Genomic DNA, 25,183 nt, shown 5'->3' with positions numbered 1-25,183 from the left:
TTTCATGGCAGATGGAAATATGTAGTGTACCATCATTCAGAATCATGAGGTCGTTCTCAACTATTATTTTCTCGATTTGTTTACCCTTCTGGTTTTTTTTTGGGGTCGCCACATAGTGAGTGATGCCCATTTAGGTCACCTAAAATGAAGAACCGGAGAGAGAAAATGAGCAATCAGTGCTTCAAAATCTTTCAAGTAGAGTTCTTAACTTCTTCTTCTTCTTTGGTCCTTAGCTGGCAGCTGGAGGAGGTGGTTGGCCACGCAACCAGTACGCTGCTGTAGGTACCACAGGGTTTCGGACTTGCTGTGTTCTTCCATGCTTTATGATCCATGGTGTCAGTCCTGGCCTGATTAAAGTCGAGACGTCGGCTCTTCAGGTCATTTTCCACTTGCTTGGCCCATGTTTTCCTAGGTGCGGTCCATTGTCTCCAAAGGAGTGTGGATGGTATTATATTCGTGCCCATTCTACATACATGGCCAAACCATCTAAGCCTTCGCTTCTGGATTTGGTCGGCGATGGTTGGTTGCTGTTGGCATCTCGCGTGGATGGTATCCTTAGTGATGCGGTCGCAAAGTGAGATGCCCAGGATCTGCCGCAGGCATTGCATTTGGAATACCTCAAGTTTGTTTAAATCTAGGTTGAGACAAATCCATGTTTCCGATCCGTAAAGGAGAACGGGCAGAATCCAAGTCCGGAAGAGTTGGATTTTAGTTTTTGAGGAAATATTGGTCCTCTTCCACAGACACCATTTGAGTGGGGCGAACAGTGGCCGCCTGTCCAATTCTGCTGTGGATCTCCACGGTGGATGCAACTTTCTTCTCCTGGACCAGCGATCCAAGGTATTTAAAGTCCTGCACTTGCTCGATCTGGACACCTTCGAGATAGATGGTGGCTTGCAACCCATCTGTTGTCAGGGCCTTTGTCTTATCAGCATTGATCTTCAACCCGTATAGCCGGGCAATGTCGTAGAGGATGTCCATGGCTTCAGCGTCGTTTCCAGCAAACATAGCACTATCGTCGGCAAACATCAAGTCAGTCACATAGTGATCCTTGCCATACTGTATGCCCCGTCTGTTGCTGAATGCATGCCTCATAACGGCGTCGACCACGATGTTGAAAAGCAACGGGGAGGCCACGTCCCCTTGGCGGACTCCAGTTTGGATGGTAAATTCCTCAGATAAATCGTTGTATGCAGTTTGGAGGAGTGTGATGACTTTTCAAGGTACATGTTCGACCTAAAGTTCTTAACTAGGAGGTAGATATATTGAGGTCACAGTAATTATTATTATTAGCTATATGGTGCAAGGAAGCCTGAGGCTTATGCTGCTCCAGCCAAAAAAAAAAAAAAAATTCCTCGAGTTACCCTGAGAGAGAGAGAGAGAGAAGTAGAAGGGAATCACCAAGAAAGAGAAGGATGATGATATTCAGCTCAGGATCCTGGTTGTGCCAAGCCCGAACTCACCAGCTGTGAGCCCCTGAGATATTGAAGCATATTGCTAGATGGACTGCAACTGCTTCTAATGGGGTGTTCAATGGTATTACTTGATATGGCACGTCTCTTGACTAATATTGTAACTCCTCCTCATGTTGTTCCATCCAATATGCAGTCCTTTCTGAATATGGTATAGTTTTTAATGGTACTGTTATCCTGTAATTTCAAATAAATAAATTTTCTGTTTATACTCCGGTATGACAACCAAGTCAGTAGAGTTCAATGTGTTTCTTGTAGGCAGATGCTTAAAGGATGATATTGGGTAATGAGGTCTATAATATCATTAATGCTTGCGCGGAAACCTAGACAGTTCCACTGGATATTCGTATCTGTCATTTCGGTTTAGATGATCTCCCGGATTGGTTCCTTGGGACTGTTTTTGCTTTGTCTGCCTTGATTTCATCTTTCTTTGGAAAATAGGGTCCTGTATCCATTTCTTTTTCCACAAAAATTTCAAGGTAGGGTTCTCTCTGCTATTTCCTGCCTCAATATCCATCTGTTCTATAATTTTTGTTTCTGTATTACTTTTCCTTTCTTTGTTTACTTATCTTCTTACATTTTCTGCATTATCCAGGGGAAAAGATAGTGTATTAATCATTTTTTCTTATTGCTTTTTAGAGAATGCTGGTGGAGAAGATTTATAAAATTCACGTGTCCATTCTGAGATTGATTCTCTTGGGGGAACTGTGACATCTGTTTATGTCAACAGTATTTTGAATTAGGAAGTCTCATTCCAGGATCTTTTTGGTTATGGTGACTTGAGCATATGAATGTTTATTTTTTAGATTTATTGCAATTGCTTTTTTTCGCTTCTTGATATGTAACTCCGTTTTCTGCTTTGTACTTTATTCTTTTTTCCAGATTTCACACTCTCTTGAATAAGCCATATGTTCCCCTTTACACTTTTATGATTTCCAGCTGTGCAAGTGGAGGTGAGATGTTCTTGGGATCCACAGTTTGCATACATTTATTTTCCTCTACATACAGTCTGTGAGTGTCCAAACTTCTGGCAGCTGAAGCAGTGGAGAGGATTTGGGATGTATGGTCTAATATTGCAACACAGATATCCTGCTTTTACTGATCTGGGTAGTTGCAGTGTGTTGAAAGTGAGTATCAGGTTCCTGGTGGGGGTGACGATCCCTTCTTTTTAGTTGTAATTCTTTTGACATTTATTACTTTTTGTTCCTGAAGTTCACTTTGAATTTCATTTTCAGGTAGGTTTAGAAGGTCCCGTTCTGTTATTACACCTTTTGACGTATTTAAGGTATTGTGAGGGGATACCATTACTGGTATTCCTGTGAAGGTTGTCATTTGCAACAGTCTTTTGGAATGTTTAGAGTGTGCTGTTTCTACTAAAATATCACCTGATTTTAATCTCTTAACGTTTTTTGGTGAGCCGGCATAACTCTCAAGATTCTTTTGTGGGAGAAAGGGTGACAATTGGCCTACTGATTTCTCATTATTTGAATGTATTATTATTTATGTCAGTTTTCACTCTTTGTGGAGACAGTCATTTCTGTTGCCTTTTCTAGTAATTTTAGATGAATCTCTAAGAGAAATAGATTCTTCATGTCTTGGATCAGTTACATTTGGATTCATCAACCGAGTGGGTTTCTGGGGATTGGAGTCAGTTCGCTACACTGCACCCTGGAAGTGAGCGCTTTACCTCTCCAAGTTACCGGCATCGCTACGTGGAGAGTGCCATCCTGTGACCAAGCACTAGGAGATTAGTAATTAAGATATATACAAGAAAAGAAAAGGAAAAGAGAAGGTTGCTTTCTTTCTTAATCTAGTAAAGTAGATTTCTTTACTATAGATTATTTAATTGTGTGTTAATAAATACTTTAAATAAGGAAACGATTTCTACTTCAAGAAAGTCACTTAATCACAGAATCGCTTGGAACATAAGTTCTGTTTTCTGTCTTTTAGCAGAAGTGTCATTATCCAAATTTTCAGTTAGGGACGATGTTGGAGCCCCAGAAGCTTTATCCGGATTCGTGTGTTTTTTGGTTTGGTTCAGTGCTCAGGTTCCCTAACCATCAATAGACATGGGAGTCTTTCCCAGGTGAACAATACACTATAACTGTAATGGCCAAATTTTAATTAAACAAATGCAAGTACATGCTTATCCAATTTTTCTGTTTTCAATTCCAACAAAATAAACAATGATGACTGAAAACCAAAACAATGGTGCAGGAATACTAAATTTCAACACTATCATTCTAAGAGATATTTTAATTTTTAAAGCATTTAAACATAAGAAAGTTGATAAGTAGTCAACGTTCACAAACACATAAGCTATTGCCAGCTCTCCTTTTTAGTTTTGAAAATATTATATAGTATTTGGTTTTGAAAACACAGTTAAAAACATGCAGTACCATTTATCAATATACACCGTATAACGAAAGAAAATATTTTTCCAGATAACTGTTTTGTTTTCATACTATCATAATGAAAGGTGAATCCCACTGGTAAAGCTCTTATCACTTATCCTTCATTATAAATAACAGTTCTTGTATCAATTGATAAATTCATGCTGCCATAATGGTCAGCAGTTAATTATCACCAGGTAAATTTCAAACTACTTCAAAATTTCAAAATGTATAAGCAAAAGTATATTCTGAAGTTTTTCTGCTTATAAGCAGAAAAACTTCGGAATAATACTCCATAAATGATATGCTTTAATCCAGAAAAGAGTAAGGTATTACACCTGAGGAACGGTAACCCCAAAATAACTTATACACTTGGAGTTGAGCTAAAACCAGTAGTAGAGGAAAGGGACTTGGTTGTGTTACAGTATGGTCAGATATGAAGTTCTCTGAGCATTGTAGACAGGTTGTACGGAACATCCATGGTGTCCATTCAATGATTTATTGAACATTTGCTAGTAAAGATAAGGACATCATAATCCCATTATGTAAGGCTATTGTTAGCCCACACTTGGAATCTGTGTTCAAGTATGGAGACTGCACCTAAAGAAAGACTGAGTTTCTTGAAAGGGTGCATAGATGGGTAAACTCGCCTGGTGAGATTGACAAAAGGGCGTCCATATGAGGAAAGACTGAATATGTGGGTTGCACAGCTTGGAAAATAGACACCTTGGAGGAGACTTGATTGAGATGTTTAAGGCTCGGAGAGACATAAGTAAAATGAATGAGGATGAAATTTTCACGGTTATAAATGATTCTAGAACTAGTGGCCATAAATTCAAGTTATGGGGGGGGAATTGTTTACACTGGTTTGCCTGAAGTTTTATTTTAACCAGCGAATTATAAATTACTGGAATAAGTTACCTACATGGGTGGTAGAGGTTAACGGTTTGGGAAAATTCAAAGGTTAGCTGGACAGTTACCTACTGGAGGAGGGAAATGCATAGGTTGTCTATTTCCTTTTCTTTTATCAATTATTAGTTATTTTTTAAAATATTCTTCTTATTTTATTTCATTCAATTTTTTTTTGGCTGGTGCAGCATAAGCCATAGGCTTCCTTGCACCATGTGGCCATTGCTAATATTAAATTATAAGTATCATTATAAAAATTTGACAATGGTGACTTCGTGTCCTAGCTGAAAACACTTCACTTACCCCCCAGCCCAGTTGATAATTATACTTGTATTTGCAGTGACCCAGATGCAGAACTTTACATTTATCAAAGCATAAATGGCACACAAACCAAAAGATTAATAACCTAATTCTCACTCTTAAATTCTGAAATGAAACTTAGAATGCTATAAATAATAGACACAACAGGTAAATCAACTTATAGAAATATATGTACATACATAATACAAAAATTATAGCTTGATACATTATAGCTTGAGTAGCCAATGCAGCAGCAACAACAGAACTCTCACTCACTCATTAACCAATGTATTTGAGGATTGTACATTTTTAACTATTCTGTTTTCCATAATCAACATGGTTTCTGCTTATTTTTTAAAGTCTTTTTTTTTTTTTTTTTGTTTTTGTCGATAAACTAGTACCAGTGCACAAACCTAATTTATCATTAGGTGGGATCTTTTTAAATAAGAAGAAAAAAACTAACAGAAACTGCATATTTCTTTCCCTATATCAATTACAGGAAAATATATTTAATACAATTGTACATAAAAATATATTTAATACAATTGTACATAAAAATATATTTAATACAATTGTACATAAAAATATATTTAATACAATTGTACATAAAAATATATTTTTGTCTTTATTGAATTTATTTTGTTGTTGTAGTTCGGTTTAACGACACAAGGGCTACTACGGCCAAATTGTGTCTCCTAATCGTTAATTTACAAAAAAACGTATTGCTAGAGAGATTAAATTATATACTTCTGTACAAACCAATATGTTTTAGATATAATAAAAGTTCTTCAATATTTGCTTCATTTCCTAAGATGCGAGATAAATCAGGTGAGATATTCAATGTAGACAGTGACTGAAAAGTGTTTGACCGGATGGTTGAATGCAAGGGACAATCAACCAGGAAATGACGGACTGTAAGTTGCGTCTGACAGGATGAGCACTGTGGTGGGCTTTCTCCCAATAATAGGAAGAGATGAGTATGGTGAGTGTGTCCAATTCTCAGTCTTGCCAGTACTACTTCCTCTCGTCTGTTTCTTCGGAAGCCAGACAGCCACAGCTTTGGGTCTTCTTTTATTTGGTATAGTTTATTGTTAGTGTCACTTTTCCAGGTCTGTGACCATTTATTGTAGCAGGCTTTGCGTATGACAGACTAAAAATCAGAGAAAGGAACCTGAGGATGTTGTGAGAGAGTGGTTTCCGGATGTTTAGCGGCAAAGTCAGCACTTTCATTTCCCGGAATGCCTGAGTGGCCAGGGATCCAGCAAAATCTGATTGACTGATTGGACACACTGCAAACGAATAGCTGGGAATGAATCTGTTTCAATGTAGGGTGAGAAATGGAAGAATTCTTCCTTAGGGCAGAGACAGCACTAAGAGAATCTGTGTAAATTATGGCAGATGAGATGGAAAGCTCAATTATCTTACTAAGCGCTAACTTAATGGCATATAATTCGGCTGTGAAGACGCTGCAGGCAAGCGGTAGAGTGGCTGAAATTGTACATAAAGGGAAAACCGCCGCAGCACCTACCGTACTCTCAGTTTTTGAACCATCCGTATAAATTTTACAGGCATGGTTGTTCATAGCATGAGCTGAATGTAACTGTCTGATATTGCAGAAAGGTATATTTTTCCCCCACTGGAGGAAGTATGTATCTTGAGAGACAGACACATATGTCCACGGAGCAACAGGTGTAGTTGTGTCTTGGAAAATTTCATTTAAATTGATATTCCAAGTCTGAACAAGCTCTTTTATCCTGATAGAGGCGGGTCTATTTTCATTTGGTTTGCTCTCATAGAAGGTGTCCGAACGGGTATTATAGAGATACTCCCAACTTGGGTGCGATGGTAGACTCTGGATCTTAGCAGCGTAGCGAAGCAATAGTGTTTTTCTACGCAGATGTAATGGGGGACCATGCGCTTCAATATATAGACTTTGGATAGGAGAAGTCCTGAAAGCTCCCAGCGCAGTCCTCAGAGCACTGTGGTGGATCATATTTAGCCATTTTAAAGTAGTGCTCCTGGCAGAGTCATACACTGGACAACCATAATCTAGTCGTGAACGGATTAAACTTCTATAAAGATGCAACAAAGTACACCGATCAGCTCCCCATGACATAGATGAGACCGAACGAAGTATATTTAAATGCTTTAAACAAGAAGTTCTCAAATAAGATAAACACAAGAAAGGCACCTGGGGTGGATGGGATCTATCCAGTTATATTAAAGGAGGCAGCAAAGGAGGTAAGCAAACCCTTAGCCATAATTATGAGAGCTTCCTTGGACTCAGGGGAGGTACCCATTGACTGGAGATGTGCAAATGTGACCCCAATTCACAAAGGGGGATCAAAGGCTGACACAAGTAATTATAGACCTGTGAGTTTAACTTCTGTTCCCGGAAAATTAATGGAGGCACTGGTGAAAGAAGCACTGCAGGATCATCTAGACAAGACTTCAGTTATAGCTAGGACACAGCATGGTTTTGTTAAGGGGAAGTCTTGCCTGACCAATTTGATTGGATACTATGATGCAGTCACAAAAGAACTGGATGCAGGGAATAACTTTGATATTATATACTTGGATCTTAGAAAGGCTTTTGATACTGTTGCACATGGAAGACTGCTGCACAAATTGGAGCAGTGTGGCATTGGAGGCAAGTTGCTGCTATGGATAAAGGGGTGGTTGAGGGGGAGAAGACAGAGAGTGGTAATCAATGGACACTGCTCATCGTGGACTAATGTTATTAGTGGAGTCCCTCAGGGTTCAGTATTGGGGCCTTTATTGTTTTCTGTATTTATAAATGATATTGATGATGGTATATCAGGCTTAATGTCCAAGTTTGCAGACGATACGAAGGTTGGCAGGGTTGTCAAGGACACTACTGACACTATGCTGCTGCAACAGGATTTGGAAAGGTTGAGCAGATGGGCTTCGAGGTGGCAAATGAAGTTTAACATTGACAAATGTAAAGTACTACATATGGGAAACAGCAACCCCAGAGCAACGTATCAACTCTGTGGTACTACACTGACAGTGGTAGAGAATGAAAGGGACCTGGGGGTGGTGGTGCAGGCAGATATGAAGTTCTCTGAGCAGTGCAGACGAGCTGCAAGAGTAGCTCATGGTGTATTGTCAATGATATATAGGAATTTTTCTAGCAGGGATAAGGAGGTGATTAATCCCTTGTATAAGGCAATGGTCAGGCCACACCTAGAGTACTGTATACAGGCCTGGAGGCCTCATTTCAGGAAGGATGTAGAGCTGCTGGAACGAGTACAGAGAAGGGCAACTAGATTGGTGAATGGGACAAAGGGGTTCTCTTACGAAGAAAGGCTTAAGTTTTGCAAATTACAGTGTCTGGAAACTAGGCACCAGCGGGGTGATCTGATAGAGGTGTACAAAGCCTTGAATGGTTTGAGCATGCTCAATGCTGATGGGATTCTTCCTCTAGCTCAGAAAAATCACATGAGAGGGCATAAATTCAAATTGAGGAAAGACAGATGTAGGATAGATGTGCGGAAATTTGCCTTTAGCCAGCGGGTGGTTGGTGGGTGGAACAGACTTCCATCCCTTGTCGTGGAAGTTGATAGCCTAAATAAGTTTAAGGCTCAGCTGGACAGGTATTTCGAACGAACAGAGGGGTGAAGTGGAAGTGGTTATTTTTATTTATTTATGTTACTTTTTTTTTTTTTTTTTCTTTTTTTTTTTGGCTGATGCTGCATAAGCTTGCTTTCTTGCATCAAATGCCTCTACTAATGCTAATGCTAATGCTAACAAATAAGTGATGTGAGCCTGGAAATTTAGTTTGCGGTCTAGTAATAGTCCAAGAAATTTAACGGTATTAACAAGCGGGATTGGAGTATTGTTTATTTGTAGTTCAGGTTCCGGATGGAGAGCTCGCTTCTTGCAAAAGTGAGTGACAGTGCATTTCTTTTCTGACAATCTGTAACCGTTCCGTGAAGTCCAGGCCTCTATTTTGGTTATGGCTAGTTGTAGCTGCCGTTCAATGGTATTCATACTTTGAGATTGACAGGAAATGGTAAGATCATCTGTATACATATAAGTTTAAACAGTTTTTGGGATATCTCGTGTCATTGTGCTAACTCGGATTGAAAACAGTGTTGGACTGAGTACTGATCCCTGCGGAACTCCCTCTTCCTGTATGTGAGATGTAGAGAGGACGTTTTTGTATCGGACTTGAAAAGAGCGCAATTGCAAGAAATTTTGAATTGTTTCCGGCAAATGGCCCCGAAGCTCCAGATGGTAAAGGTCCCTAATAATACCATGACGCCATGTTGTATCAAATGCCTTTTCAAGATCTAAATTGACCATGACTAGATGTTGTTTCATGACAAAGGCATTGCAGATATGAGATTCGGCTTTGATAAGCACATCCAGCGTTGATCTATTTTTCCGAAAGCCATATTGTTGTTCTGGAAGGAGATTCTCTGACTCCAGGATGTAGGTGAGCCTAGTATGAACCATCCTTTCGAAAATTTTTCCCATGCAGCTCGTAAGAGATATTGGCCTGTAATTTTCAACACAGGAAGGATCTTTTCCTGGTTTTGGTAAGGCGATAACGAACGAATGGCGCCATGAAGAAGGATAGGCATTTTCGGTGAATATCCGATTATAAAAAATTAATAAGAATTCTCAAGTCTTCATCAAGTAAATGCTTTAGCATAATGTAATGAACTCCATCTGGACCTGCAGCGCTATTGAAAGATCTGTTTAATGATTCTTGAAGTTCTATTAATGTAAACGGTTGGTTGTACGGCAGTGAGCAGCGCGTGAAGAAGTTGATTTTATACCGTTCCGCACCTGCTTTGATGTTCTGGAAGGTGGACGCATAGGTGGCAGAAGCTGATATTTTTGCAAATGATTCTGCTAATGCATTTGCAACTTCTTCAGGAGTAGAAATGTCTTTCCCTCTCCAATGAAGTATCGGAGAGGGCAGCCGAGTAAATTTGCCGTTTAATGCCTGTATTCTTTTCCAGATGACTCGTGTATCCGTGTCTTTGGTAATGGTTGAGGCAAAAGCAATCCAAGAATCCCGTTTCGCTTTCCGCCTAACTTGTCTAGCTTTCGCTTTGAGTTTTTTATAAGCAATTAGGTTACTAGTGGTGGGATACTTACGGAAATTATTCCAAGCACGGTTTTTTCCTGTTTGGCAATTAAACAATCTGTATTCCACCAGTTATTTCTGTGTTTGTGATAAGGCGTGGATTTTGGAATGGAACCATTAGCTGCAGTGAGAATCTGATTGATTATATAAGTATTTACTTCATCAATATGTTGTCTTTGAACATAACATCTGTCTAAGAGTATTTGGGCAGAATAGCCTCCCCAGTTTGCCTTTTTAAACTGCCAGTTGGATCGTTGAACAGGATTCGGAGTTACTCTTGTTTGTAGTGAGCAAATAATTGGAAAGTGATCACTGTTAAAGGGATCGGTTAAAACTGATCATGTCATGATTGGAAAGATAGATGGTGAACAAATTGACAAGTCTATTGCAGAAACAGATCCTGTTGCTAGGTGTATGTAAGTAGGAGATCCAGAATTTAATAAATTAAGATCATTATTGTTCATGAATTCCTCCATCAATTTGCCTCTTCTATCCATTGTAGTAGACCCCAACAATGGATGATGTCCATTAAAGTCACCAAAGAGACAAATTGGAGTTGGGAGTTGTGAAATCAGGCTGTCAAGTTCTGAATGCGGAAGTGGTAGAGATGGTGAAATATAGATGGAAACAAGGGTAACTGAAATACCAACTGCAATACGAGCTGCGACAACTTCTAGAGTGGTTCTCAATTGGATCGGCCTGGATGGAATGTCAGAGTTAGCAAGAATAGCTACTCCGCCACGAGCAGGAGAGTTTGAACTCCTATCTCGTATGTATATCACATAATTTGAAAATTTTGGTGAAATTTGGGGTGACAAGAAAGTTTCCTGTAGGCATACACCTATGGGATTGAATTGAGCTAGTAAATCCCTTAAGTCATCAGAATGACTACTTAGTCCTCTGCAGTTCCATTGTATGATGTTATACATTATTTAGATTTAGCTGAGGATGATTCGTCTGACTGTTTTTTGTTCGTGGGACATTTCTTCCGGTCTTTTTTTTTTTTGGGAATGTGGGGCGTCCAATATCCATGGTGTCATCTGCATGGAGTTCTAGAATGGGCTCCTCGTTACTTAGCAGCTCATCTACATCCATATTATTGGTAGGCGATTCCATTTTTTTTGAGACTGAGTGAGATTTTAATTGTTTTTTTTCAACTGAGACTAATGGGGTATGAGTGGGAATACTGATTGGAGTATTTGTGGCTTCGCTAGTTTTTTTCGGAGGATTATCTTTTTTAGAGGTTGAAAGTGTAAATTTAAGCCAATTCACTAGAGAGGTGTTAGGCGGAACTGATACATCCGTTTGAGCTGCAGTAGAAACAAAGTTTCTAGTGCGAGCTGCATAAGAACGACCACTAGGCATGGTCGACATAACTTGTCTACGTGCCTCAGGAAACGTGACTTTATTTTCAATTTTGTATTTTTGAATTTTCTTTCCTGTTATCCATAGCTCACAAGTTTTGGAAAAGGCTGGATGGCTTCCTTTGCAGTTTGGACAAACAGGAGTTTTGACTGAACAATCCGCTTGGGTGTGATCTTTAGAGCTACAGATGGGACATATGGCTTCTCCTCGACAAGCCTGCTGGGAATGGCCGTATTTCTGACATTTAAAGCAACGAACAGGATTCGGGATGTATGGTCGAATCCGGCAGTTTAAATAACCAGCTTTAATAGAGGATGGTAAGTCTGGAGTGCTAAATGTCAGAATGATGGATCTTGTTGGAGTAAGATTTCCATCTTTTTTCGTCATGATCCGTTTTACATTTACAACTTTCTGACTGCTGAGTTCTTGGAGTAGTTCTTCTTCGGAGACTGTAATTAGGTCCCACTCGCTGATGACACCTTTTGATGAATTTAGTGTTTTGTGGGGAGTAATTTCTACTGTCAACCCACCAAATGTTGTTGTTTTTAACAGCCGCTCAGAATGTTTGGAGGTGGCTGTTTCTATCAGAAGGTCTCCGGATTGCAGTATTTTAACCATTTTTGGTGATCCAGCAATTGACTCCAAGATTTTCTGAATTAAGAATGGTGACAACTTACCCACAGGTTGGGCAGATAGGGAATGAATCACCAGGAAGTTTGGGCAATCGTCATGACATTCTGCTTCTCTTCGCAGTCTTTTAGGTTGACTTGAGTCATGGTCAGGTTTAGAATCTTCCGCTGTTGAGCTCAAAGGCTCTAAGTTTGGATAATGGTTTTTATCCATGATCGCTCCTTTTTGCCCTGGGGGTTTGCCTTTACCACCCAGGTTACCGGCCCCGCCACGGGGAGGCAGGAGCAGTGCCGCTTGGTGGCCAAGCATAGAGTTAGTAAGTTAGTACAGCTAGCTAAATTAAAGAAAAAGGTACTTGCCTTCTTCTGGGCTCTCTTCTTAGTGTTTTTAAGTAAGTAGAGCTACTTAACAGAAAATATTAATTCTAAGAGAAAAACAAGGAAAACTCTGTCACTTGGAGGAAAAACGCTTTATAAACTCGCAAGAATCGCTTGGCCACTGAAACGCTTGGCACCCGGGGCCGAATTTATTTTGTGGCTATGAGAATATAGGCTAATGTTTTAATGAAATAAGAAGTCTAGTATTCATTAAAACATTAGCCTATTTTCTTATAGCCACAAAATAAATACAATGAAGACTAAAATATATTTTTATGTACAAATGTATTAAATATATTTTCCTGTAATTGATATAGGGAAAGAAATATTCAGTTTCTGTTAGTTTTTTTTCTACACAAAAGGCCACCATAGCCTAGTAGTCAGGCACGTGGGTGCATAAGTATACATGCCTTGAGTGACTGGGGTTCAAGCCCGTGATTGCTGAATATGGTGCTGTTTCTTGTATTCTGTTATCTTGTGAGCTCCTCTGACCATTTGGTCGTATCGGAATATAAGTCTGATACAATATAAACCTTCAATATTATGTAAATTACATTAGCATTAGTAGAGGCACATGATGCAAGAAAGCAAGCTTATGCAGCATCAGTCAAAAAAAAAAAAAACAAAACACACACCACTCCCATTTCAGCCCTCCGTTCGTTCGAAATACCTGTCCAGCTGATCCTTAAATTTATTTAGGCTATCAACTTCCACAACAAGAGATGGAAGTCTGTTCCACCAAGCAACCAACTACCCGCTGGCTAAAGGCAAATTTCCGCACATCCATCCTACATCTGTCTTTCCTCAATTTGAATTTATGCCCTCTCAGGTGATTATTTTGAGCAAGAGGAAGAATCCCATCAGCATTAAGCATGTTCAAACCATTCAAGGCTTTATACACCTCTATCATATCACCTCGCCGGTGCCTAGTCTCCAGACACTGTAATTTGCAAAACTTAAGCCTTTCTTCGTAAGAGCAACCCTTTGTTCCTTTCACTAATCTTGTTGCCCTTCTCTGTATTCTTTCCAGCAGCTCTACACCCTTCTTGAAATGAGGCCTCCAGACCTGTACACAGTACTCAAGGTGTGGCCTACCCAATGCTTTAAACAAGGGAATAATCAACTCTTTATACCTGCTAGAAAAATTACTGTATATCATTCACAACAACACACCATGAGCTACTCTTGCAGCCCGCCTGCACAATTACCCCCAGGGTCCTTTTCATTCTCTACCACTGTCAGTATAGTACAACAGAGTTGATATGTTACTCTGGGATTACTGTTTCCCATATGTAGTACTTTACATTTGTCAATGTTAAACTTCATTTGCCACCTCTCAGCCCATCTGCTCAACCTTTCCAGATCCTGTTGCAGCAGCATACTGTCAGTAGTGTCCTTAACGACCCTGCCAACCTTTGTATCGTCTGCAAACTTGGACATTAAGCTTGCTATACCATCATCAATATCATTTATAAATACAGAAAACGATAGCCTCAACACTGAAGGACTCCACTAATAATATTAGTCCACAATCAGCAGTGTCCATTGATTACCACTGTCTTCTCCCACTCAACCATCCCTTTATCCATAGCAGCAATTTGCCTCCAATGCCACACTGCTCCAATTTGTGCAGCAGTCTTCCATGTTCAACAGTATCAAAAGCCTTTCTAAGATCCAAATATATAATATCAAAGTTATTCCCTGCATTCAGTTCTTTTGTGACTGCATCATAGTATCCAATCAAATTGGTCAGGCAAGACTTTCCCTTAACAAAACCATGCTGTGTCCGAGCTATAAATGAAGTATTATCTAGATGATCCTGCAGTGCTTCTTTAACCAGTGCCTCCATTAATTTTCCTGGAACAGAAGTTAAAGTCACGGGTCTATAATTACTTGTGTCAGCCTTTGTCCTCCTTTGTGAATTGGGGTCACATTTGCACACCTCCAGTCTATGGGTACCTCCCCTGAATCCAAAGAAGCTCTCATAATTATGGCTAAGGGTCTGCTTACTTCCTTTGCTGCCTCCTTTAATATAACTAGATAGATCCCATCCACCCCAGGTGCCTTTTTGATGTTTATCCTCAACAATTTCTCCTCCACTTTCCACTCAGTTATTACAAAATCATCTAGCTCACTGCCAGAGTTTACTTCACCTCTGGCATTCCCCTTCCTGAATAACTCCTCATGTGTGAATGTTGTTTAGTTTGTTAGCCAACTGAGCAGGATCCTCAACTGTTGAACCATCAATATCCAGTGGACCAATCTGATTAATTCCTTTCCTTCTAGAGTTTACATAGGTAAAGAACTCTTTTCTGTTTTTCTTTGCATCCTTTGCCAAGGATTTCTCATAACCTGCCTTTGCCTGCCTAATCTCCTTTCTGACTTGCTTACAGACCAGCTTATATCTATCATAGGCTTACATGTCACCCATTAATTTATATGTATCCCATGCATTTTTCTTCTCTGCCATATGTCTCATTAGTTCATCTAACATCCATTTAGGCCTAAACCTTGAACAATATTTCTTAGTTGGTATGTAAAGCCTAGTAGCTACCAAGATAAATTCTTTTGGATTTCTTAGTTGGTATGTAAAGCCTAGTAGCTACCAAGATAAATTCTTTGAATGCTTCTCATTTTGAATTTGCTGTTGGTAACATCATTAGTTGGTCCCACTGTATACTCTCTCAGACCATCGTAGTCGCCTTTACAAAAGCAAAAAAAACCCTTCCCTTTACCCCTGATGGTAGTTACCTCTTTGAGTAAATCCCACTTCAGCACACTGTGATCACTGCCACCTAGTGGTTCCTTTATCTGCAGATTCTTTCATACCAAACAATCATATTTTTAAAAAACATTAATATGCTATCTTATGCATCTCAACTAACATGAAGTTTCAATTTGAAAAATAAGATTCATAGTAGTAAATTTCGCTTAATGAGAAATGAGTATTATTTTAATGTAAATTCTCCATATTATTTTATATATGGAGAACTATGTTAATTCTCCATATTATTTTAAAGCCTGAAACTTTATATGCCTCCTCTAGTATCATAGCTTTATCACCCTTTTCATGTCCTAAATTCTTGGGAAAGGGGTGGTGGCATTCATATAAAAAAAATAATAATATTTCTGAACTTAAAGCAGACAATACATTATGGCAGCTGACTCATTTTTGTAACAAGTGAAGAAGGAAAGTTTTGGTGCTTTTCGATTTAAGAGATATAAAAACTGAAAACGATTATGTTGTTAGGTGACTGACCCAAGGAAGTGTGATATCTTTCTGGGTCGAAAAATAAAGAGTCTGTAGTGAAGTTTATACAATTAAAAATATTTTATCAGTTTTTTTTTTTTTTTAATTTATTTATTTATTTTCGATTATTTACCTTAAGGTTTAAATTTAACATGAAAGTTCATGTATGTATTAAGAATTGATTATGATTACCTCTAAATAAAACTAAAAGACGTGTTTAAATTAATGTATTCCTGAAATAAATGGGGTGCACTATATGGATGTAACAATATGAAAACCAAATAAATATATTTCATTTCATATTCGGCTTAACTTAAAAATCTTAATCGTCAGTGAATGTCAGCTTCAAAATCCAACGAAAGAATTTTATTCAAACATAAATGACGGATATCTATCAATGAATAAGATTATACAGTCCGAAAAGCCGGGCATCATCTTAGAAGACGGATGCGTTAGGAAATGATACGTGCTTTATAAATATATTTCATTTCATATTCGGTTTAACTTAAAAATCTTAATCGTCAGTGAATGTCAGCCTCAAAACCCAACCAAAGATGTGCAACCCTCGATCTCGCCCAATGCTGTTACCATAAATATCTTAAATCAAAGTTCAATAAAACAGAATGGTTTCATCGTACATTAAACATCAGTACATTACTTAAACAACGTGTTCAACACCTAACTCACTCAGTTTGGGATTCCTAAAAACAAACAAGCAGTTCACACTTTTAAGATGTAGTTTAAAGTGTACACAGCCAGCTGCAGAAAATTGTCACTTACGTGCCAAGTAGGTCTTTGAATTCATATCTATCCTCGACGTTTACTGCCTCTTTCTTCCTCTGAGAGTCTTTCTTCCCGAATAAAGGCATTATAATTAAATAACCTCACAAGTTACACCATTTAAAATATTTTGCGTCGAATTGCAGATATTGCGTGCTGTGATAACACTACAATCTAAATGGAAAGACAGCATACACGCACTCCCTCACATCCTACTCGGTCGCCATTACACACTTGCTTCAAGCCATAAAAGCGACTGGTGATGACGTCATATCGGCCCGCCTAACTGCTCGAGTTCTGATCTCCAGCATCGGTTAAATCAGCAACGTTCTCCATCATCGTTGGCTAGAGTGGCCACTTAAACGAATATTGTGGTAAATATATTTATTAAAAGATGGAGTGTTCGTTCTCAATGTTAAGCTATTTCAATAAATAAGTGATTAAGTTAATACCTACGACATCTAACTTTCAATTTATCTACAGGGTCCAACAGAATATGCTGACACATATTGATTGAAAATATTTTTTTTATTGAAAAAACAGGACAAATTCATTTAATATATCTATTTTACAAATCTAGGTGTTTTCTCTTGAAATAATTGAATTCAATAAATGTGCCTTCTTCCAAGGTTACACAATCTTGAGCCCATTGTGTGAAAGCAACAAGGTAGGATGTGGAGGTGCAGGGACGCGATTTCTCCAGGGGCACCAAGGTTTGCTTGAACAAAGCAAATACTGTATGTTTAGGGGCACCCATTCCTAATTTTAGGACCTATAAAATATGATCATTACAGTCCCAGACAGGCTGCAGAGACAGCATATTCAAATAAGCAGAGTAGAATTTTTCACAGCATGGTCTGTGCTTGTTAAGAGGAGAGACTACTTCTACAGGGATGGGACACACTTAAATAGAAAGGGTGAAAGAATATTGGCTGATGCTATCAAGGCAGTGTTAGGTGTGTCGGAAAACTGCTAGCTTAGAGGATACAAGGACTAATAGATTAAGAGTAGCTGCTGGCAGAGATGAAAGTAATTCTTGCACTGCTTCTATTGGAATGAGCAGTAGCCTGAAAAACAAGATGCAGGGGATTTCAGAGACTGCTGAGAGTCACTGCAATACAAGCAAACACATGGGCTGTGTTAGGGTAGCTAAGAATAGGAACAGGTGCATATATGCTTGTGTACACCAATGCTAGGAGTTTGGTAAATAAATTTGATGAATTTGAGGTGTTGGTCAAAACATCAAAGGTAGATGTTGTTGGGATATCAGAAACGTGGTGTCACACAGATATAAGGAATGCAGAACTGGAATTTGGGAAGTACAATGTGTACAGGAAGGAGAGACAGAATAGGAAGGGAGGAGGGGTTATGCTATTAGTTAAGGAAACACATAAAATCCAAGGAAATGCAGCTAGTTGACATGGCTGGACAGTGCAGCGTCGGGTCAGTTTTCTGTGACATAAGCACTGGGAAATCAAAATTGAGAGTAGGAGTGTGCTATAGGCCTAATAACTCTAATAAGTATAATAAACAACTGTACAGGGAAATAGAGTGGGCCGGTAAATCAGATTGTCTTATAATGGGGGATTTGATTTCCCAGATATTGACTGGAATTTGTGGGTTGGTCACTCACACACACACAAGGCAATGCTTTTGTGAATTTATGGCTGATTGTTTTCTCAGCAGCAAGTTCGGGTGGCAATTAGAGGGTGTAATACTCTTGATCTGATTATCAAAGAATTATAAAACATTCCAAGAATCTTGGAAGCTACTAGACTTTTCATGCACTTAGGTTTTGGCCTAAATGGATGTAAGATGAACTAATGAGACATGTAGCGGAGAAAGAAAAATGCATGGGATACGTATAAATTAACAGGTGACACGAAAGCCTATGATAGATATAAGTTGGTTTGTAACCAAGTAACAAAGAAAGTTAAGCAGGCAAAGACAGATTTCGAGAAATCTTTGGCAAAGGATGCAAAGAAAAACAGCAAAGAGTTCTTTATTTATGTAAACTCTAGAATGAAGGGGATGAATCAGATTGATCCACTGGATATCGATGGTTCAACTGTTGATGATCCTGCTCAGGTAGCTAACAAACCTAATGAGTAATTTGCATCTACATTCACACGATGAGTTATTCAGGGAGGGGAATGCCATAGGTGAATTCAACTCTGGCAGTGAGCTAGATGATTTTGTAATATCTGAATTAAAAGTGCAGGAGAAATTGTTGAAGATAAATATAAAAAAGAATCTATCCAGTTATATTAAAGGAGGCAGCAAAGGAAATAAGCAAACCCTCGCCGTAATTATGAGAGCTTCTTTGGACAGAGGGGAGGCACCCATGGACTGTAGATGTGCAAATGTGATCCCAATTCACAAAGGAGGATCAAAGGGCAACACAACTAATTACAGACCTGTTAGTTCAACTTGTTCTAGAGAAATTAATGGAGGGAGGCACTGGTTAAAGAAACACTGCAGGATCCTCTAGACAATACTTCGGTTACAACTCGGAAACAACAAGGTTTTGTTAAGAGGAATTCTTGTCTGACCAATCCAATTTGATTGGATACTATGATGCAGTCACAAAGGAACTGGATGCATGGAATAACTTTGATATCATATACTGTATTCGGGCCTTTCTAAGATCCATGGCAGACGGCTGCACAAATTGAAGCAGTGTGACATTGGAGGCAAATAAAAGGATGGTTCAGTGGGAGAAGACTGGTAATCAATGGACATTGCTCTTCGTGGACTAATGTTATTAGTGGAGTCCCTCAGGATTCAGTGTTGGGTCCATTGTTGTTTTCTGTATTTATTGATGATGATATATCAGGCTTAATGTCCAAGTTTGCAGACAATACGAAGGTCGGCAGGGTTGTTAATGACACCAATGACAGTACGCTGCTGCAACAGTATCTAGAAAAGTTGAGCAGATGGGCTAAGTGTCAACTTAAGTTTAACATTGACAAATATAAAGTATTGCATATGGGAAACAGTAACCCCAGAGTAACGTATCAACTGTGTGGTACTACACTGACAGTGGTAGAGAATGAAAAGGACCTGGGGGTAATTGTGCAGGCAGATATAAAGTTTTCTGACAGTGCAGACGGTCTTCAAGAGTAGCTCATGGTATCTTGTCAATGATATACAGCAATGTTTCTAGTAGCAGGGATAAGGAGGTGATTATTCCCTTGTATAAGCCAATGGTCAGAACACACCTTGAGTACTGTATACAGGTCTGGGGTTCTAATTTTGGGAAGGATATAAAGCTGCTGAAACGAGTGCAGAGAAGGACAACAAGATTAGTGAATGGAACAAAGGGTTGCTCTTACGAAAAAGGGCTTAAATTTTGCAGATTACAGGGTCTGGAGACTAGACACCTGCGAGGTGATCTGATTGAGGTGTATAAGGCCTTGAGTGGTTTGAGCATGCTCAGTGCTGATGGGATTGTTCCTTTTGCTCAGAATAATCGCCTGAGAGGGCATAAATTCAAATGGAGGAAAGACAGTTGTAGGATAGATGTGCGGAAGTTTGCCTTTAGCCAGCGTGTGGTTGATTGCTGTAACAAACTTCCATCTGTCGTTGTAGAAATAGATTCATGTCAGAACTAGACAAACATTTGGAGTGAATAGAAAGGTGAAATTAGAAGATTTGATTTTTTTTTTTTTTTTTTTGGCTGATGCTATATAAGCTTGCTTTCTTGCATCATGTGCCATTACTACTACTACCGCAACTACGACTACTATATCGATAAAAAAAAATGATCTATGAATAAGATCAGGTGAACGTGATCAGGTGAATATTCTTCTTTGGCGACCCTGTTTATTTTAAACAGGGTCGTCAAAGGAGAATATTTGACATAATAGGCATCCAGGCATGCAAATTCCAAATATCCAATAGAAATCGATCAACCACCTTTCAGAGCCACACATTATGCAAATTATTCAAGCCTATAAAAATACCTTGTGAGGCCTTTTCATTACCGTTTTTTTTTTTTTTTTTTTTTGGCTTGCTCAGTGGGATAGCCACATATCCAGGAGGTCATCGTCGTTTAGATGCCTTGAAGCAGGGCAGTCGCAGGCAGAGGTGTCACATTGGCTTAATGAGACAAAACCCATTTTAATAAGAGTTGGCAGAGATCACCCGCAGACTAAGTAAATCCAAACAGATCGCTATCTGGCTCTAATATCAAGACAGAACCCTGCGATGTCCAAAGTAAAGTGTAAAGTGTGTTTAGGGTCAAGCGGCACCAGGGTTTCCCCCATCTCCGCGTAGTTTACATTGTGGGTGAACCAGTTGACTGGAAAAGCCAGAGATTTAAAAGTGTATGGACTTTGTATATATTTGATGCCTTGTACCGTTGTTCATCTGGTCATTTAGCCGCCAGACCCCTACTGAGGCCCGACGTTGTCCCACTTTAGCCCCGTGGAGGCAGACCAGGTACTCACTAGTATATAGTTCACTCTGGCAGGTCCTGCCACCTAATTTCCTAAGATTTCAGTGGCTAGGACCTTAAAAAAAAAAAAATCGCGTACGCGTCGCGGGGAGCGCTAGAAGTCCAAAATGTTGGGCAAAATTAATTTAGATTGGTGATTTTAGATTGTGTGGGGCGTGTTCACGTTGCTATCAGATAGAGCGGGGTGAAGGCTGAAGACTGGGGGGCAAATAGACAGAAATATGGAGCCGAAAGGGAAGGCAACTCCAGTTTACAGTGGGGCATGCCCATGCCCCACCAGAGGGAAGAAATAGGGTGGCAGGGTGGGGAGGGGACAGTTTACTGTCCCCTCCCCACCCTGGGGAGGGGACAGTAAACTGACAGACTTGAGGCCCAGCAGAGGCGATCCAATGTTGGTTTGGCTGAACAGGTTGTGCAAAATGTCACAGTTGGGAGTCATTCATGGGACTGTTGTCCAGTCCGGTAGTCAATGTTCTGGGAAGCGGAGTTTTCTCACTTCTCATAAGAGTTCCAGTTTTGTCTTGCATGAAGGATCAAGCAGTCAAACCTGATATCTGGTAGGGGTCTCTGAGAAGCTTTGTTTGACACATCTATTCGAAGTTTGCAGGCAGAGAGGAATGGTCAAGCGTCTAGCATACAGGTTCTGGGCAAACTTGGAGAACGCTATATATGAGGCTTCATCTTCCAGTAAGTAGTGTTCCCGGTTTTTGGGATTAAGGCGCACTTGGATGATTAATTCAACACGAAGATCTTCATAAAATTCGCAGTCATACATCTGGTGTCCCCAGGTCTCCACAGAGCCACATGCACACATTGGGTTGTTTTCGAGTCCTAGAAGGTGTAATTTGTGGCGGATCGCTCCATGTCCTGTTAGGAGATACGTGCTGTACAATCCAGGGCAAAGCCATACCGGATACTGTGGGTATATTTGTTGTAGATCGGGGAGGAACCTCCGCGTGACTTCCCCTTTTGTGGAGGTCGTCCAGCGCTGCTGCCATATCGATCGCAAATAGATCTGGAGTCTTTTCTTCTCCACTGTCCGATTTGCAGTTGGGTCTGTGGTGTGATCCTGGAATGTAGTTGGATTTCCGCGTCTAAGCTGCTGTAACATGCCTAGGCGAATCACTTCAAGATCAAGAGGAAGGGTCCCAGTGAGTACTTGCAGTGCATGAGTAGATACAGTACGGCACGCTCTGGTGAGGGTTAATAAAATCGGTCGGTGAATGATGTTGAGTAGCCGTAGAGACCTTATGGTGCCAGACGCCAAAAGCATATGCAATCGCAGGGATGATGGCTGCTTTGTAAAATATTGCAAGGGTTCTTCTTTTCAGCCCCCAGTCGCGGCGGGTAATCCTGGCAAGCATGGAAACATAGTTTTTCATTTTCTTCTGGATGTATTTTAAGTGGGGTGTAAATGATAAATTTCGGTCCAGGATCACTCCTAGGTACTTGAGTTCTGTGGCCAACTTGATCGTTCTGTTGTAGATTTTTATCTGCGGTGGTCTGGTAGGAGTTAGATATCCCTTTAGTAGGATAGATTGGGTTTTGGTGGCAGAGATATTAAGGTGATGAGTTTCGGTCCACTCTCTTAGTGTAGAAAGTGCTGAGTTGGCAAGCGTTTCCAGTTGTGCTCTTGAATCAGCAGAGAGGATTAGGGAGAGGTCATCTGCGTATGCGAGCGCTTGCACACACCCCCCAGTTCCAGGGAGAGGAACTCATCCAGCATGTAGTTCCAAAGGAGGGGACCCAGTACAGAGCCCTGAGGGCAGCCCCTGTGTACCTGACGTTCAACCTTGCAGTAGGAAGCCTGCACTAGGACCTTCCTATTGTTCAGGTAGCTCTGAATGCATCCATATAGGTTTGATGGCAGGTTGGCAGCTCTTAGTCTTGCGAGGATGCTCTGCCACCAGAGGGCGTCGAACGCCCCTGAAAAGTCCACAGAGATGAGAAGAAGGTACTTTCGTTGGCAGTTTGACGCGGCATTCATGATATATTCTAGTGCATCCAGAGTGGATTTCCCTTTTGAATCCGAATTGTTTGTCTGTTGTTAAATTTGCTGCGGTGTAATGTACTTCAAGCCTCTGTCTAAGAAGTTGTTCCAGGACTTTGCTGAGTACAGATAGGAGAGATATAGGTCGGTAGGACTCCGGTATATGTTGCTGCTTTTATGGGTTTTTTATGATTAATTTTATGCTGGCTACCTTCCAGTCCGAGGGGAACCAGCCCTGACGAAGACACCTGCGATGTCCAGTGATCAACTGCCTCTTCAGGTTGCTTCCGCCACAGGTGAAAACATTTCCAACAGGACTGTGTAAAGAATGTTCGGTTCAAGTGGCCAGAAAAAGCCAGTGGTTTGTATCTCAAACCACTGGCTTCTTTTCGACAGTGGTTTGTGTGGAAAGAAGCCAGTGGTTTTTAATATTATTAACCCCAAACCAATGCGAGCTCATCAAAACTGGTACTATGAACATGTGACTTAGAACTAACAAATTGGGTGAGTTGAGTTCTCTGATGAATCCAGTTTTACTCTACAAACGGATTCTAGATGTTATTTCATCTTGAGACGATGAGGGATGCGGTACCATTCCTACATCCTCAGAGAAAGAGACACGGTGGAGACGGTGTACTTGTGTGGGGCGGAATAATGATCAATGGCCGCACCCCACCTCATGTTAGCTTCTACATTCACAGATGTTTTTGATAGTGGTACCGTAACTGTGAAGAGGTATGGAGAACAGATCCTTGAACGCTATGTGCGACTCTTTGGGGGGTGCGGTTGGCCCAGCTTTTCTTTTTATGCACGACACTGCACATAGAGCTAAAGTGGTAGAGGAATACCTTTAAACTTAAGATATCCAACGACTGCCGTGGTCAGCACGATCAGCAGACTTAAATCCTATCGAATATGTGTGGGTCGCCCTTGGGCGTTCTATTGCATGCCAACAGCCAACTAGTCGGTCACTTGGTCAGGTCGGCTAAGATCTGTACTTGTGGAAGATTAGGATTTATTGCCACAAATTCTAATATGCACTTTTATATCGAACATGATTCACCGCTGTCTGGCTGGTTTAGCCGTTAAAGGGATCATACGCCATATGACCATATTTTCGGCATCTTGTATCGACTTTATAATGGACCTTTTTTGGTAATAGTTATATGTGTACCCTTATAAATGTCAAATAAGGCAAATTTTCACATCTATTCTGCAACCGGCTTTTCTCAATTTGAATTTATGTTCCCTTAAGTGTGTGAGGAAGAATTCCATCAGTACTGAGTTTGCTCAAGCTATTCAAAGTTTTAAGCGCCGCAGCCAGATCATTCCGCAGGTGTTTAGTCCCCAGACGCTAAAATTTGCAGAATTGAAGCCTTTCTTGGTTAGAGCACTTTTTTAATCCTTCACCAATCTCGTTGCCTTTCTCTTTATTCGTTCCAGCAGCTTTACATCCTTCCTAAAATGAGGCCTTCAGACCTGTATGCAGTACTCAAAGTGTTGCCTGACCATTGCCTTATACAAAGGAATAATCACCTCCTTATCCTTGGTAGTAAAATTCCTGTATATCGTTGACAAAACCCCATGAACTCTCCTGGCCACCTGTCTGCACTACTCAGAGAACTTCATATCTGACTGCACAATTACCCCCAATTTGTTTATTTTATTATCTTTTTTTAAAATTTTTTTTTCATTCTCCACTACCATCATTGTAGTACCACATAGTACGTTACTCTGGGGTTACTGCTATCCATATGCAGTACTTTGTATATGTCAATGTTAACACTCAGTTGCCATTCCTCAACCGATCTGCTTAACTTTTCTAGATACTGTTGCAGTATCATTACTGCCGTTAACAACCCTGACAATGTTTGTATCATCTGGAAACTTGAACATTAATCCTGATATACCTTCATCAATATCATTGATAAATATAGAAAACAATAATGGGCCCAACACCGAACCCTGAGGGACTTCACTAATAACATTAGTCCACAAGGGGCAGCGTCCATTCATTACTTGTTACCAACTGGACTTTGTCAGATGTTCTACTGTAGTTCAAGACACTGATTACTTCTATATGATGAACATGTAGTCATGTAGTGTTCCAAAGGATTGATCTATAAGATCTGTAGA

The 25,183-nt window shown here is 40.0% G+C and overlaps 1 protein-coding gene across 1 annotated transcript in view; it reads right to left on the bottom strand.

Moving 5' to 3' along the window:
• The window catches only part of CaMKI (Calcium/calmodulin-dependent protein kinase I), a 269,499-nt gene extending 252,732 nt beyond the window's left edge, over positions 1-16,767 (bottom strand). Inside the window, exon 1 of the mRNA XM_090388015.1 lies at positions 16,599-16,767. Within this exon, the coding sequence (XP_090244141.1) occupies positions 16,599-16,687 (89 nt within the window). The 5' untranslated portion in view covers positions 16,688-16,767. The remainder of the gene's footprint in view (positions 1-16,598) is intronic.
• Between the last annotated feature and the right edge of the window lie 8,416 nt (positions 16,768-25,183).

The sequence above is a fragment of the Mastigoproctus giganteus genome, chromosome 13, assembly GCF_048544385.1.
Source record: "Mastigoproctus giganteus isolate SK-2022 chromosome 13, ASM4854438v1, whole genome shotgun sequence".
NCBI lineage: Eukaryota > Metazoa > Arthropoda > Arachnida > Uropygi > Thelyphonidae > Mastigoproctus > Mastigoproctus giganteus.
Note: the sequence above shows the minus strand (reverse complement) of the source record. Positions and strands in the feature narration are given on the sequence as shown.